This window comes from Ambystoma mexicanum, chromosome 9 (genome assembly GCF_040938575.1).
Source record: "Ambystoma mexicanum isolate Mex_15411 chromosome 9, UKY_AmexF1_1, whole genome shotgun sequence".
NCBI classification, from domain to species: Eukaryota; Metazoa; Chordata; class Amphibia; order Caudata; family Ambystomatidae; genus Ambystoma; species Ambystoma mexicanum.
The window spans coordinates 374,067,451-374,084,973 of NC_090931.1; the positions used below are offsets into that span (position 1 = coordinate 374,067,451).

General features: G+C 46.9%; 1 protein-coding gene across 2 annotated transcripts in view; it reads left to right on the top strand.

Annotated features, from left to right (window-relative positions):
• MTMR4 (myotubularin related protein 4) overlaps positions 1-17,523 on the top strand; it is a 1,314,188-nt gene that overhangs the window by 417,101 nt on the left and 879,564 nt on the right. For both annotated transcript variants that reach the window (XM_069614837.1, XM_069614836.1), the window contains one exon: positions 5,042-5,265. In XM_069614837.1, coding sequence (XP_069470938.1) covers positions 5,042-5,265 — 224 coding nt within the window. The remainder of the gene's footprint in view (positions 1-5,041; positions 5,266-17,523) is intronic.

Consider the following 17,523-nt stretch of genomic DNA (forward strand, 5'->3'; position numbering starts at 1 on the left):
GAGGTTCCTTTCGCTATTACTCGTCCTTCAGTAAAGCAAAAGGAGCTGTCAGTCAAAGAGGCCACTCGGGCAGTTGCCTCTTTGCCCTCAGGCAACGCTGCAGCCGCTACCACTCAATCATGAGGCCAGGTCCCATGGTTCGCCGGTTGGGGGAAGGCTGGCGCAGCATCTTGTAGAGTGGCGTGCCATTACTTCAGATGTGTGGGTTCTGGAGATCATAACCCACGGCTACTGTCTTCCTTTCCGACAGAGGCCTCAACAATCCACCGGGAACCTCTCTTTGAAGAGTCCGGATCCGCTCCTTGCGCAGGAAATTCAAGCCCTGCTGGAGAAAGGCGCCATAGAACTGGTGCCTGTAGCGGAGAGGAACACTGAATTGGTATTCCCCTTATTTTTTGATTTCGAAGAAAGAAGGGGGATTGAGACCCATCATGGACTTGCGCGGTTTGAACAAACTCCTCAGGAAGGACAAGTTCAAGATGGTTACTCTCTCTCACTCAAGTCCACCAGGCCCTTCAACTTCAGCATTGGTTGGTGTCGCTCGACCTCAAGTACGCTTATTTCCATGTGCCGATCCATCCCAAGCACAAGAAGAACCCGAGGTTCGCGGTTCGCGACTCGCACTTTCAGTTTCGGGTCCTGCCATTCGAATTGACCTCCGCCCGAGGGTTTTCACCAAGCTCATGGTGGTGGTGGCAGCGCATCTGAGGAAAGGGGGGGGATTTACGTCTACCCCTACCTGGACGATTGGTTAAATCAGGGGGAGCTGTCCCGAGCAAGTCCTGGATCATCTGTCCGTCACCTGCCACACCCTTCACAAGCTGGGCTTCTCCCTCAATTTAAAGAAGTCCCATTTGACGCCAACACAGCGGCTCCAGTACATCGGAGCAGTGCTCGACACATCCCTGGGGCTGCGTTTTCCTCCCCAGGTGAGGGCTCTTCACATTCAGCAGACGATGCACAAGTTTCAGCTTGCCCAGACTCTCCCAGCATCTGAGTTCTTGAGACTGCTCGGCCTCATGGCATCCTGCATTCTTCTGGTGCCAGAGGCTAGGTTGCGGATGAGATCTTTGCAATGGGCACTCAAGCTCCAGTGGTCTCAGTCCTCCGGCAGGTTGTCGGACTCTGATCAGGTGCCGCCCTCTGTCGCCCAGGACCTTCTCTGGTGTGCCGTCGAAGGCAATCTGATGAAGGGGGCCCCACTTTGGTTGCCCTGGCCGGAGGTGACGATCGTGACGGACGCATCCCTCACGGGATTGGGAGCTCATGCCAACGAGTTGAGTCAGCGGTCGTTGGTCTCCTTCGGAGTCCAGACTCCATATCAATCTGTTGGAACTGATGGCCGTCAGGCTAGCCCTGAAGGCTGTTATGCCGACTGTGCGAGGAAAGAGTGTCCTAATTCTAACGGACAACACGGTGTCCATGCACTACCTCAACAAAAAGGGGGGCAGGGTCACTTCCTCTGTGCAGGGAGGCGATGCAGCTTGAGTTCTGGGCCATACAGCAGGAGGTTTCGATCTCGGCTGTTCATCTGGCCGGAGACAACGAGACGGCGGATGCTGTGAGCAGGCAGAGCGCGATCTCTCACGAGTGGGAGCTGGCTCAGGAGATTCTCCTGGAGATCTTCGCCCTTTGGGGGACCCCTCAAGTGGATCTCTTTCCCTCCAGTGTCAACCTGAAGTGCGAAAGGTTCTGCTCGCGGGAATTTCCTCCAAAAGGAGCCTTAGGAGACGCGTTCGTGGTGGAGTGGTCATTCCCACTGCTGTACGCATTTCCTCCAGTCCCCGTCATCCCGGTAGTACTGTGGAGGTTACGGAGGTTCGGTTTGCGGATGATCCTCATTGCTCCGGTGTGGGCCCGGAGGACGTGGTACCCGGACCTTCTCGACTTGTCCATCTGCCCTCCACGTCGTCTTCCCTACCGAGACGATCTGCTCTCACGGGAGGGGGGTCAGGTTCTCCATCCAGAGGTCAGATCCCTCAACCTTCACGCTTGGCTTCTGAAAGGTTGAGGTATAAGGATTGGGACCTCCCTGAAGATGTGATGGAGGTGTTGCTCTCGGCCAGGCGGCCGGCAACAAAGTCTCTGTACCGTTGCCGTTGGAGAAAGTTCTGCGACTGGTGCAGAGTTAAGAATGTGGATCCTTTTGAGTCTGACATTCCCAGGGTTCTGTCTTTTTTGCTTTTCTTGGCCCACGGGCTTGCAAGTGGGGACCATTAAAGGTTATCTGGGGGCGGTGTCCATATTTAAGCGCTCGTCTGAAGAATGTTCCTATTTTAAGATTCCTTTAATTTCTCAGTTTTTGAAAGGGCTCACTAATGTGTTCCCTCCGTTACCTTTTCTGGTGCCCGGTTGGGATTTGAACCTTGTTCTTAAGTTTCTTATAGGTGCTCCGTTTGAGCCTTTGCATTATTGCCCTTTGAGACTGTTAACTCTGAAAACTGTTTTTGGTTGCGGTTACTTTCCCTCGCAGAGTGAGTGAGTTACAGGCACTTTCAGTTAAGCCACCCTTCACTGTGTTTCATAAGGACAGGTTTGTCCTTAGAGTTTGTCCTTCCTTTCTTCCGAAGGTGGTATCGGAATTTCATTTGAGCCAGAAAGTTGTTCTTCCAGCATTCTACCCTCCTCCACATCCTGGTAAGGAAGAGGAGAGGCTCCATAGGCTTGATCCTAGGAGAGCGTTGAGCTTTTATATTTCGCGCATGTCCCGGGTCAGAGTGGACAATCAACTTTTCATTGGTTACACTGGAAAGCGTTTGAGACAAGCTGTGAGGAAACAGACTTTGTCTCGTTGGATTATTTTAGCTATCTCCGAGTGTTACCGCTTGGCGGGTAAGGACCCTCCGGCTGGCTTGCGGGCCCATTCTACCAGGGCAGTGGCTGCGTCTACTGCCCTGCAAAGGGGTGTTCCTATTCATCACATCTGTGATGCAGCCACCTGGGCTTCAGTACATACTTTTGTACGTCACTACTCCCTCGATTCCATCCGAGGGCAGGTTCTGGCCTTTGGCAAGGCAGTCCTTTATTCCGCAATTTGATTGGGCATGCTAAATTTGTATTCTAAATTCTTTTCCCACCTCCTTGCTTGGTACTGCTTTGGGAGTCTGTCATAGATATGGACTATGTCGGAGGACCCAATCACCTCGTAGAACAAGTTACTTTCTTACCTGGTAACGTTCTTTCGATGGGATGGTCCGACGACGTATTCCATATCGCTCCCTCCCTACCTTCCCCGCTGCTGAATTTCTTTTGCGATTGCAGCTTGTGTTCCGCAATGCCTTGTGTGTCTGACTGGCAGAAAACTGGTGTCACACGTTCTGGGGGAAAAAAAACTACAACTGAGGCTACGGGCGTCGTGCGTCCTACTTATCACATTGGTGACGTCGGCTGTCGGAGGTCCTTGGGGACGGCGCATCGACGCAGGACGCAGACGCCGAAGATTTTCCGAAGCGGCACAGCTGTGGACATTACCTGTCGTAGATATGGAATACGTCGGACCATCCCATCGAAAGAACGTTACCAGGTAAGAAAGTAACTTGTTCATTCCTTCCTTAGAAGCTTCTTTTCGTTGTCAAAGGGAATTCCAGTTGGACTTTTACGTCTAGAGACTTGGTTGTGTCCCATTGTTCAGATTGCTCGCTTACAAATTGCATAATGGATTAAAATGAGGTAACTGGATGCCAAAGTGCATCAAGAAACATTGAAAGATATTTAAGGCTTGGATGCTGATATGAACATCCAGTGACTGAAACAGGTAAAGAAAACTTTGTATGAATTGGACTTAGAATTCTGTTGGCTACTCTAAAGTATTAGTTTTCGGGTAATCCCTTAGGCAAGCGAGGGAGAGTTTTTGGGATGTGAAGGAAGGTGATGTTGGGTAACCCAATTGAACACCTTATGGTGTTCTGGCATTTGAATCACAAACCTTTATGGGGGACTGAGGTTTATGTTGCCACCACAAGTATAACAAAGGAGGCCATGAAGCTATTTATGCTGTTTAGATCAGGATGCCTCGTTATGGGCTCTTTATGTGTTTGGCATTGGGCCAAGGGCAGCTCTCTGTGATTTGTGGTACACTCCTTACACTTGGGCCCATGCGGTCACAGGTGAAGACGAGAGGTACTCCTATCACTCTTTAGGCCAATCCATAGTAACATGTTTAAGGAAACCATGGAATACTGCACATGCACTAAAGATGAGAGGCTGACGAAGTAGTGGCCCAATGTCACTGAGGCCTAGCACAAAAGAGCCCCATGCTCCTAGATTTGTGGGCCTTGCTAGGACGGTGATCTCTGTGGGAAAGTGATATTCTGGTTATTTATGGAATTTGGAACGTTAATTGACATGTCTTATTACGATTTAGTTATTTCATGGAGTCTGCATTAACCATTACGCTTTAGTGTATTTCTATGATGATGTATTGCAATAAGTTTCTCAACAATTTGATAATGGTAAAAAGAGATATCTAGGACGAAAGTGAGACTAAAAGATAGAGGGGGACATGAGGAATAAAAGAAAAGATCAATGAAGTGATATCGGAGGTAGAGACATGAAGACTGTGTATGTGTTGTAGGACTGTGACGATGACCAACCTCTTCCCAACACCCTCTTTTCTCTGTAGCATTGTTTTGGCCACAATAAATAAATATAAATAAATATAAGGTGCTTATATGTGCCCAAACTTAAAAGAAAAAGCTAGGATGCATACAGTAAGTGTGGCTGCATGCACACCAGGAAGGGGGAAATCCAGTTGAATTGTAATGTATCCTTACACCAATGGGAAGACTAGACAGGAATGTTTTGACAAAGTTGTTTTAATCAACGTTCAACCAAAGGTCAATGTATATGTTGCTTCAGAAGTTTGAAGTTCTGAAAAAGATACTTGATGTTGAACAGCCGTCAGATTTTTCATTAAAACAAAGAAACCCTTTTCACCAGTGTTGCCTTTCTATCTGTTCTGGTTGTTTTTTATTTTATTAACAAACCTGTTTTGTAAGATGTCTGGCCAAATGACTCACTATCCATTTCCACCACAATACAGGCATCAGAAGAATGGAGCTGTGATTGCACGGTGCAGCCAACCAGAGATCAGTTGGTGGGGCTGGCGCAATGCAGATGATGAATATTTAGTGACTTCAATCGCCAAGGCATGTGCCCTTAATCCTGGAGGAAAGATCAGCAGTGGGAATAGCTGTAAAGGGGTCGGTGAGGGAAATGGCACTAAAGGTGGAGGCGAAGGAAGCAACAATGTGGACACAGACTTTGGTAAGAAAGCTAAAGAAATTCTGCCAAGTCATAAACTGTGTGCCTGCGTTTAGGTGTTGAAGCTATGATGCCATAGACAACATACATTTATATTTAGTCGACAGTACTTGTATGCTGCTAGTGTCATGTACTGTCTCTTACAGATCCACGTGCTTTGTTATATTGGTTTCTAATGATTGTGTTTAAAATTGGCTGTAGTATCTTCCAAAGAATTGTCGATCATGGGTGTGCCGTAATAAGACTGCCTAATCGGAATGTGTGAAATTCCCATAGTGGTCACGCCAGTGCATCTTCAAATTGCTCTGCTGTTGATTAGTGACCGTGTTGCAGAATATTGATTCCCACAGAAAATCATAAGTCAAAAAGCATTGTCTCAAGAATTTCCAACAGCTACTTACATTTCCTCAGCGATTCTTCTAAATTGGGAAGGTTATGCCCAGTTATGCGTTCTGAGTGTGAGGTGTCAGTGATCACAGATGCACCTTAAAGATGATCCCCTACTAAGCTCATCCTTTTGAGGGTTCTTATGAAGGTGAGGATGATGTAATTAACCTCCTGTCCCAGGTAGACATCCGCAATTCCATGTTACATTCTTTTGCCTTACCCACACCCAGACCAACCAAATCAGTTTCGTCTGATTTATTTCTACAATACTCATCTATGATTCAACCTGCCCTTACTGCTATTAATACCAACATTATGAGTTTGTGTAAACTCTGAGTCGCTTGATACAAAGGTTTCTCATCAGTCAAAACAATTTGAACTGCGAAGTGGTTATCAGTGCATTACTCGTCCATACAGTCTAAGCGGGTTCACCTGTCTAATGACTAATGCATTGGGTAATTCGGTGGAATATGTTGATGTTCAGAATATTTCTAAGTCCATCACACAAGCATACACCTCCAATCATGAGATAGATCCTAGTTCTTGTGTTCTACCTTGATTTCTGGCATCATACGCCCTATTACCAGCATGTGCCCCCCCACCCCCCAAGCTCAAATACAAAGAATGTAACCATTGCTCACCCGCCCCATGTTAGCTCTGAAGAGGCAGAAAATGAACTTGGTACCAGTAACTGAGCCACCATCGGGCCAATGCTTAAGCCACTCAGATGCGCTTTAAAGTCAGGAATCCCAAATTTGCTAAAAAGAAGCCCCTGTCTCTGTTGAAGAAAACAAAGAATATGGCAAACGTGAAACACACCAAAAAACACTCAATTCCTTTTTCAAGGCACTGAGCAAAACGACTGTGTCGCATGCTAAAGCAGCTGCTTCGGCTGAGCAGGTACCTTTCTCAGCTCTAGTGCCTTTACTCCCCACAACTTTACCACTGGTGACCTCTGCTGTTTTAAGCTCACTTAATAAAGATCAAGTAGGCGGATCTCTTTTGCCTCTTTAACAGTTAGTACTTGCATACAACGAACTAAGGGGGCAGAGAACCATCAAGCCCCATTAAACAAACAAAATGCTGCTTTTTCTCCCTACTCCTGATATTCCTAGTGGCCTAATACCTGCTTCCACAGTTCAGAGTTCGTAAACTATGCCAATTCAACCCTCAATTGCACAGGACTTTTTGCCTGTCACTTTGCCACCCTCAAAGAAATCTGTAGCCTTTTGTCCGCAAGTTCACGTAAACACAACAGGCGCTGTACCAACGTCACAAGATGTGTTTGAGAACTTGAAACGGAGAGTGGATGAATACCTAGCCACAAGCATGGCCAAAGTTCTTTCTACCTCCTCTGATCCACAAAGAGGAGTGCAAACTACTCTTCCTCCCTTCACGGTTGGTTTCAGTGGCCACATCCCTCATACCCCTTCATATACTGATCACGCAGTGTGCGAGGAACCTAGTCGCGCATACTCCAGAATAAGCCCAGGCTCAGACCCTTCAAAATTGAAATGGCTTCCACTGAAAAATAGCTTGCAACCAGCCTCACGCCATTTGCATCCACGCCGAGCAAATTTTCATACATTTATTTTGAAATGCAGAGATGGGAATTTCCCAGTCTGACCTGAATCGCCAGTGTCTCCTGAACCCCTTTGGTGATGTCCCTGAATTGCACAACTTGACAACACAAGACATCGACCAAATAGTTAATCTCTGATCTCACACGTTCAGTAGTGCGCCTATGGATTCTGGAGTAGTTTGGGACTCTATCGGGCGATGCAGGATGCAGTTGTTTGAGATGGGTTTTCTCTTAGCAGAGGACCCGGAATGCGTCCCACCCAAAGCACAAAATACCATCTTGAAACCGAATATTTACCAAGGCGTGAATAGAGCCAGCCAAGATACCCACTGTGTTTCCACCCAACAGCATTAACCACTAACGTCGGATGCCCCTTACATCCTGAAAATCGCAAGCTGGAACACCAGGGGCCATTCACATCTGCACTCATCCATTGCTAATTTGACAGGCATCCATCATGTGATAGCACTACAAGAAACGTGGCTCATCACTCCTCCACTATGGGATGGTTATGATATTACTCTGCTTCCAGCTCTCCCTAGTGGAGGCAGACCATCTTCAGGCCTTCTTGTAGCAGTTAAAGGCATAATCTAGTAAAAAATGTTATTTAAAAAATAGATAGGCAACATAAAAAAAATACTAGCATTCTCTTTTTTAAAACTTCTTATGTAAAATTTTGAGCTATTCAAGCTCAAAATTCGCAAAAGCAAGCACATGGGCGCATCCATTTTGTGAAATGGATGCCCTCCTGTGCTGGTTTTTGCTTTTGCGGCACTAATGAAGGAAAAGCCAGCCAGCTGTAGTAAACAAAAGCTACCGCTGGGTGGCTTTCCCTTCATTAGTGCTGTACGCGGAGGACGGGGACCGGAGACCAGAGCAGGAAAGCTGCAGCTGAATCTCGGTAAGTGCTATTTATTTTTTAAAAAAAAATAAGCACTAGCTGGGTTTTTTTTTCTACGTTTTCCGGGCTGGAGGAGCCCGGAAAACTTAGAAATAAAACCGCAGCTTTAAAAATGTATTTATGTTTGCGTTCACTTTTGAAGCGACCGCAAACATAAATACAACGTTATTGTGTTGGAAAACGCTGCAGTTTTTCTTTCCAAGTTTCTCAGGCTCCTCTGACTCGGAAAACTTAGAAAAAAAAACCCAGCTAGTGCTTATTGCCCTGGTCATCCGTTGGTGCTCAGATCCAGCTAGTCCAAATTATTAGCAATACCCAGGTGATTGCACTAGTTAACATCTACTGCAACACCGCCACAATGTCAGATGACATCTTCTATGATGGTTTAACCACGATTTTGGACATGATATTGTTGAAGCACACAATCACCCACACAATTATTGTAGGTGACCTTAATTTGGACTGCTGGAACCTGACCTGTAATAACCGAGACGTGCAGAGATGGACCAATGTTATGAAAGACCAACATTTTTATATGATCAGTGGTTCTGTCGATGGGGACCTGCCCCCTAACCACACGTGGCACCGTGGACTCAGCACAAGTGCCATTGATTTTATATATATATATATATATATATACCTTTCTGAGGCTTGTGGAATCTGCTTAGATCACATGCTCTGCATAGGCCGACATCTAGTGGAAGTTGTTGAGTATTAGTTTGTTTTTCGAAAATGGGCGTCGACACAGGGCGTGCCAGTAATACTATCCCTAGAGTGACGCCCCTGTACCCATGATCCCTCACGCGTGTAGGACCCTCAGATAGTTTTTTTCCGCCATACTGGTTGGAAGTATTCAGCGGAGTTCCCTTGTATTAGCCATACTTTGAAAAATATTGTTATTTTCCCCTTTTCCTCCACCCTAACGTCGAGCCACCGAAATTCGACACTCGACGCCGAACCGGAGAAGAAGGCGACCATCGAGAACTTCACGAAGGAGTGAGCCTAGGAAGGCCTCTGGCCTCGGCCCGGGCCTCGGAAGGCCTCTGGCCTCGTCCCTACAAATAGCGACAGTGGGTGGTGGACATACTCTACACTCTTATATATTCTCTTATATATATTCCTACACTTACCAGCCCGCTGCCTCAAGGTGCGTATGGAGGGTACCCCTTTCCAATTTTGCCCAAAGTGCAACCGCAAGTATCCTTGGGTTGACAGACACGCCACATGCAATCTCTGCTTGCCAAGGGATCACCCCGAGGCAAATTGCAGAGTGTGTAGTAGGTTCAAACCTAAAACACTAAAAGACCGTTCCACCAAGCGTTGGGCCCACCACGCCAGGCGTCAAGAGGCCATGGCCGCGGAGGGTGCCTTCAGCGACCGCAGTGATGCTGTACTTTCGGACAGCGAGGGCAACACGGCGTCGAAAGACAGCCAGGCGCAGGTCCCCGACCTCGGAAGGTCGTCCAGCAGGGCGGCTATGGGGAAGAACCCCGGCGACGTAAGCGCAACCCACAGCATTTCCAAACACACGAAGTCCCACTGAGACTCGAAGCGCACGTCAAGCTCTCGGAAAGAGGCACATAGGGAACGGTCCGAATCGGCATCCTCTGAGCGTTCGCAATCTAGATCGCCGCATGACGCCAGGCAATCATCCACTATTGCCAAAAGTGCATCACTCCCCAAGGTAACTGAGGTTCGATCGTCGGAAGACGAAAGCGAACTCTATCCCCAGACTGCACTCCAGGAGTCGGCGTCAGTACAAGTAACGCCCATTCCCGAATCCCAACCTACACGGTCGAAGGATAGTACCACCACTACCGAAGCTCGACGCCAGGCGTCGAAAAGCTCCGAAAGCCCAAAGAAGCAGGGCAAACACACTTCCAGCCACGGGGAGGGGGGAAAACAGAGGAAGCAGTCTCAGCCTACTTCCACACCGCAGAAACATTCCACTCCACTCAAACAAACAGGTCGCACACCTCTATTATAGATGAGTCAGGGAAACTCCCCCCCAGGCAAAGTCATTCCCAGTTCAAGAGAGTGGTCCAGTGAGGACATAGTCATGACAAGAATGTCATCATTGGCAGATTTCTATTCTAAAAATCCCAAACATTTTCTCACTTATAACCCCGACGGGTCAGCACCCTCAGGCTCCAAGGATCCTAACCCCCCAAGTAAAAAGTCCCAGTTCGAAACAACACAGTCTTCAGATCTCTTCCACATTCACCCTTATTCTCAGGAACAAGAAGATCCTTCCCTTTGTGAGGATACAGATTTGGGCATGTTGGAAGAACAGACTGGGACAGGCTACTATGGGGACGATAAGGAACAAGAGGAGGAAGAGGACGACCCAGAAATATACAGGGTAGATTCCCCAGTAGATAAAGAACCACCGGTTACTGACTCCCCTGTCGACAACCAGCCCCTCCTAAATGAGGTCCTATCTAGAGCAGCAAACCACTTCCACATTGACACTCAGCGTGCTCAAGAGGAAAGAGATTTTGCCGAAGAGTTGGTGGGAGAAAGGAAACCTGTTGCGCAGGCCATCCCTATCCTCAAGTCCATCCAAAGAAGAATAGACCCTTCACTGGTAAACCCCAATCTCACCAGGGCAGTCAATCCCAGGATTGAGAAGCTATTCAAGGCAGCCCAATCGGACCCACTGTATATAAGAGGGCATCTGAAACCGGACTCCCTAGTCGTTACAAACACCTGCAAAAGGGCAGGAACACCCTTATCATCAGAAGCTCCTCCCGACAAGGAGAGCAAGAAAATCTATGGGTTCGGCAGAAAGGTTGCCTCCACTTCCGCCTACCAAGCAAGAATCGCCAACTCCACCACCCTACTGGCGAGTTATAACTGCCACCAGTGGGAGGAAGTCGCGGCACTCATAGATTCCACTCCAGAGCCCCTAAAGAGCCAATTGGCACGAGTCTCGGCGGAAGGGAGAGCCGTATCCGGTTGCATTTTAAAGGCAACCTTTGATGCCGCAGATAATGCCGGTAGATTGATGGCAGAGGGTACTGTTATCAAGAGACACGCTTGGTTACGGCAGTCTGGATTCAAGGCCGAAACACAAGCTTCATTGTTAGACAAACCGGTGGAGCCAGATCTATTGTTCGATAAGGCGGTCGAGGACGCGCTGAAAACTGTCAAGGACGAGTATGAAACACTCAAGTCCCTAGGTCAACTAACCACCAAACCCCCTAATCAAAGGGGTAATGGTAATTTTCGCCGCACACGCGGACAAAATTCCCAAAGAGGGTCAAACTATTCCCAGGGCCATGGTATGCAGTGGAACAATAACCAACAGTCTATCCAAGGTTATAGTAGAGGGAATAAGAGAGGACGGGGTAAAGGTAGAGGCAGCCCCAGTAGAGGCGGCGGCACGCCTCCACCAAAACAGTGACACTCCGTTCAGGGTCCCTTCTCACGCATCCCCAATAGGAGGACGCATTTCCAACTTCACCCAAGCTTGGGAAGGTATCACATCAGACAGATAGGTGCTGTCCACAGCGTCCGCAGGATACTGCATAGAACTCTTGGAGCGTCCCCGAAACCACCCTCCACAACAAAGAACACATTCTCTAGAACACCAAAGAATCGTCCTCAAGGAGATCGTCAATCTGCTAGCAAAGGACGCGATCGAACTCGTCCCGGGACACCAGGTAAACAAGGGTATTTATTCAACTTACTTCCTTGTACCACAGAAAGATTTAACAATGCGCCCAGTATTAGACTTACGGCCTGCAAACAAATGTCAAGCCCCAAAAGTTTCCCATGACTACTCTCCAAGAGGTAATCCCCCTCCTAAAAAAGGGGGACTACATGGCAACATTGGACATGAAAGATGCCTATTTTCATATTTCCATGTTCCCAGCGCACAGAAAGTACTTGCGCTTCAAGGTGGACAGTCGGCACTACCAGTTCCAGGTACTGCCCTTCGGAATAGCCTCGGCTCCAAGGGTATTCACCAAGGTACTGGCGGTGGCGGCAGCACACCTACACAGGGAGGCAATCCCGGTGTACCCTTACCTGGATGACTGGCTCATCACGGGGGAAACCCCAGCGATTTGCAGAACGAACATTCAAAGAACAATCGACCTCCTCTTCGAATTGGGTTTCTCAATAAACGAGAAAAAGTCCAAGTCTGGTGCCAAGCACCTCCAAACAGTTCCTAGGAGCTATCCTAGACACACAAGAGGAGTTGACCTTTCCATCAGAGGAGAGAATTCGGAATATACTACTGCAAATTCCTTAATATCAGGCCGGTCGTCAGATAACGGTACGCAAAGCAATGCGTTTGCTAGACATGATGGCGTCATGTATTTACCTGGTCCTCCACGCGCGCATGCGCATGCGTCCCATGCAGGAATGGTTGGCGAAACTGTGGTCTCAGGCAAGTGGTCAGTGGGATGATCTAGTGGTGGTTTCGCCAACACTGGTACAAAGCCTTCACTGGTGGACAAGAGAAAATCTGTCCAAGGGGAAACCCTTTTACGATCCCGAGATACAGGCGGGAGTCACAACCGATGCATGCCTAACAGGGTGGGGAGCTCACCTCCTCCACCACACAGCTCAGGGGCTCTGGTCTCACTCAGTGGCCAAGAATCACATCAACCTGCTAGAGCTTCTGGCAGTATTCAGAGCGCTTCAAGCGTTCGAACCCTACCTGCTGAATCCGTCAGTGCAGATCCGGACAGACAGCACTATAGCCATGTTTTACATAAACAAGCAGGGAGGGACTTGTTCGCCAAATCTGTCCAAAGTTGCCTAGAAAATTTGGATATGGGCACTCAAACAGAACATCTTCCTGTCATCGCAACATGTTCCAGGGGATCTCAATTCTCTAGCAGATGCACTAAGCACAGATCCCCTCCCAGAGGAGCACAAATGGTGTCTACACAGAGAAATCGTAGAAGATCTCTTCTCTCAGTGGGGTTCCCCCACCATAGACCTAGTCGCCACAAGAGAAAACAGACAATGCCCAAGATTCACGTCCAGATTCCCACAACCAGGATCCCAGGGGAACGCCCTGTGGATGAACTGGTCAGGAATGTTTGCATACGCTTTTCCACCAACTCCTCATCAGGAAGGTGGTGAACAAGATGAACAGGGAATCGATGACGCGCGTCCTAGTTGCTCCCATGTGGGCGAGACAACCGTGGTTCCCACACTTACGCAGGCTAGCGACGTGCAACGCCATCAAACTCCCGGGCTGGTACAACCTACTGTCCCAGCATCAAGGTCAAACAGTACATCCTCTACCCAGCTCAATGAACCTAGCAGCATGGCTCCTGAGGTCATAGAGTTTGGACATCTAAATTTACCTCAAAGATGTATGGACATCCTAAAAGAATCTAGGAAGCCTAACACGAGGCACTGCTACTTTGACAAGTGGAAGAGATTTGTTATCTGGTGCCAGAAGAGACAAATCAACCCAGTTAATTGCACTCCTTCAACGATTGTTACATACATGCTCCACCTGCTGGATGCAGGACTGGTTTTTAACTCACTGAAGGTGCATCTGGCAGCTCTGTCAGCATACACCACCTCCCATAACAAGGTGTTGTGGTGGAAAGTTCCAGTGGTTAAAGCCTTCATGGAAGGAGTAAAGAGACTTCACCCTCCTGTTTCAAACCCACCACCAGGGTGGGACCTTAATGTGGTGCTAGCTAAACTCATGGGCCTCCCATTCGGACCCATGCATAAAAGCAGTCTCAAACACCTGACTTATAAGACAGCCTTCTTAGTAGCTATTACATCCATAAGAAGGGTTAGTGAAATTCAGGCTCTGTCAGTGCAAGATCCTTTCTTTACAGTTCACAAGGATAAACTGGTTTTGCGTACACACCCTAGGTTCTCTCCTAAGTTTATTTCCAGATTCCACGTGAACCAGTCAATCGAGCTTCCGGCTTTCTTCCAAAACCCACAAAGCTCGGCTGAGGTGAAACTACAGACCCTAGATATGCGTAGGGCGGTCCTCTACTATGTAAACAAGACCAGACCGCTAAGAAAAACAGGCCAACTGTTTGTCTCCGTAGCTACAGGCAGAGAGGGGGATCGCGTCTCTAAAGGTGCCATCTCCAAGTGGATTATTAACTGTACCCAGCTGTGTTACTCCCTTTCTGAAAAAACTTTGCCTTTCACGCCAAGCGCCCACTCTATAAGAGGCATTGGGGCCACTCTGGCTTTCATTGCAAATGTACCCCTTGACACCATTTGCAAAGCAGCTACTTGGAGCTCTATTCACACTTTTACTCAGCAGTACTGCATTGACACGCATTCCAAGACAGGTACACAAGTGGGACAAGCGGTTCTAAGACATTTATTTGCTCATGTCCCTTCTCACATCCCACCTCCTTCTTCAGGTACTGCTTGCTAATCTATGCACAGCATGTGATCTAAGCAGATCCCACAAGCCTCAGAAGGGATACATTACTCACCGTAATTGTATTTCTGATGCTTGTATCTGCTTAGATTCACATGCGACCCACCCTTCCTCCCCTCTGAGAGAAGGCGCATGGATGCTTGTAGTCTTACCTATCTGCTTGGATTATCTGTACTCGCGCTACTCCTCATGCTACCTCATGTCAGAAAAAAAATACAATCTGAGGGTCCTACACACGTGAGGGATCATGGGTACAGTGGATGTCACACTAGGGATAGTATTACTGGCACACCCTGTGTCGACGCCCATTTTCGAGTTTCGAAAAACAAACTGTAATACTCCGCAACTTCTACTAGATGTCGGCCTATGCACAGCATGTGAATCTAAGCAGATACAAGCATCAGAAATACGATTACGGTGAGTAATGTATCCCATATGAGTCCCCAACTCTTTCAAAGTGTAAAAAAAACTAATCATTAGTGATCAATCTCATAGTGACCACAGACTCTTTGTTGCACACATTGCTTGGGATTTTTCTAAAATCAGAGCAAAGAGTTTTGCAGGCAGAGGCGACAGTCAACTCAGCAAGATGTCGTCTCCGGTGGAATACAACCACAGTAACTGCCTTTAAGAACATAGTTGATTTTAATGCATCGCATTCCAATAATGAGCAATATTCTGATCTATTAAAACCGTTTATGAAGACTTATAATTCCACTTCATAATCAAGTTCGACATTTTCATACCTTTGATGCAGATACTCACCGAATCAAAGCTGAGTTAAAAAAACAAAAGAAAAAACTTTCATTATCACAAGACCTGTACTGCTGGCAACTCTGAAAACGGCTAAATGCTGTTACAAAAATTGGTTGAGAAGTCGGAAAGCTTCTCAATTTCAACAAGACAGTGAAGTGATGCAAAGCGCCATGTCCAATAAAAACTCCTCTGATATGTGGCAATTGCTGAATAACCGAAAATGCCATCTACAGGGGGATGTACAAATCAACGGTGTCCATGAAACAGACTGGGTCAACCATTTTTCATCTTTGTATACTGACCCAGCTTTTGCAAAAATAGTTTATACACCTACATCCCCATCTCCATGGCACCTACACATGTCTCCAGACACTATTCGAGTTATTATAATGCAGGCTAGCTCGTCCAAGGCGATGGGCCCAGATGGGTTATCAAACTTTATGTTCAAATCTCATCCAGATGAATGGGCTAACATTCTATATAAAATCTTCTGCAAAATATTAAGAACACGCTTCATTCCACGGTCTTGGAAAACTTCAATAATCATTCCTATTTTTAAAAAAGGTGATCGCAGTGTGCCCTCTATCGGCCCATCGCCTTACTGGATGCGCCAGGAAAAGATTTTACTAAACTGATCATTTCTGAATTGAATGCCTGGACTCTACAATCCCAGCTCCGTGACCCCCACCAGACGGGATTTGTTGCGGGCATGGGCACAGCCATAAAACTTTTTGCCTTAAATTCCATCAAAATGCAATGCCACATGCATAAGCAGCAGGTTTGTTTCGCTTTTGTCGACCTAAATGCTGCCTTTGACTCGTGAGTCGTCTCATCCTGTTGTCAAAGCTCTGCAAAGATCATTGTCCTGCAACACTATATGATGTTGTCCATTCGTTGCACTCACAAACTTACATTCGAGTCTGTCTCTCTCAAGATGGTTTATTAAGAGACCAGATCAACACTTCACGATGCTTAAAACAAGGATGCCTATTAGCCTCTGCGATTTTCAATGATTCCATCCAGGATGTTAGATTTGTTTTAGTCAGTGTTGTATCGGATTCACAGAAACTTAATAATCAATTAATCCAAACACTTATGTACGCAGGCGACTTAGTTCTTATTTCCAAAACACAGCTAGGTCTACAGCGTCTTTTTGATGGCTTTTTATAATTACACACAAAAGAATGAGCTACAAATCAACATAGCTAAAACACAAATTGTTGTCTACTCACTTAGGTGGGTTGGACCATTATCCTATGTCTGGCCCTTCGACCAGTCTCCTATAAAAATGGTGCCTCAATACACCTAACTTGGCATATTTGAGTGTTCTTCTCAAGCAACAGGCCATCTAATTCGAGTGGAAATGAGGCTTACTTCATCCATCTCACCTGCAAGAATTCTTATGTACAAATATAGAAAATGTTCAGTTACGCCGGCATGGCATTTCTGGAATATGAAAATACTGGCTCTTTTATATGGTTTAGAAACATTAAATGTCAACTCACCTTTTCAATTTTCAAAATGGGAAGCCAAATACTGGGGGCATATACTACATCTACCCAACTGCATACCTGCCGCCTGGATAAGGTATGAATTAGGTTTGGTTTCCCTTCAGGCTGTGTACAATTGGCGTTTATGTTCTCTTTTCAGAAAATGTTTGGTCTCCACTGATTTTAATGTTTTGATGAAAACCTTAACTAAATAAATACATTTTTGTCACAAATCGCCCATTCATCAAATTATGGCTCTCAAAGGTCTATCAGGTGTTAAACTTGGCAGACTTTTCACTGGAATTATTGTTGGGGAGAATTCTCTGTTTAGGCTGAATTTCCTAACCTAGTGAGTCCCCCAGCAGCTTTGCTGGATTTTTGGGGTTTATTATTTTCTCCTGCCAAGAGTGAGACTCTTTTACCCTCACTCTTGGGCATGATTTGAGTGTGTTTCTTTCACTCTAGACGTGTTTAATAGCCTGTGGGGTCTTTTACGCCATAGGGCTTCATGTGTTTTTGTGATGTGTGTTACACAGCACCCGTAGTGCAGTAACACAGGGGAGTCATAGTGACCCCCCAGTATAGACTCCATACCCTGGGACTGACTACTGTCTCCCAGGGCATGTAAAGTCACCATTGACTTTACTAGTCTTGAATTCTGAACAGAACCAGTACAAACCATCATATTGTGGACGTACTGGCTGGAGCAATTCGATTGCCCCGGGGTCTGTTAGTCGAGGGGGCACGTCTCCGGCCC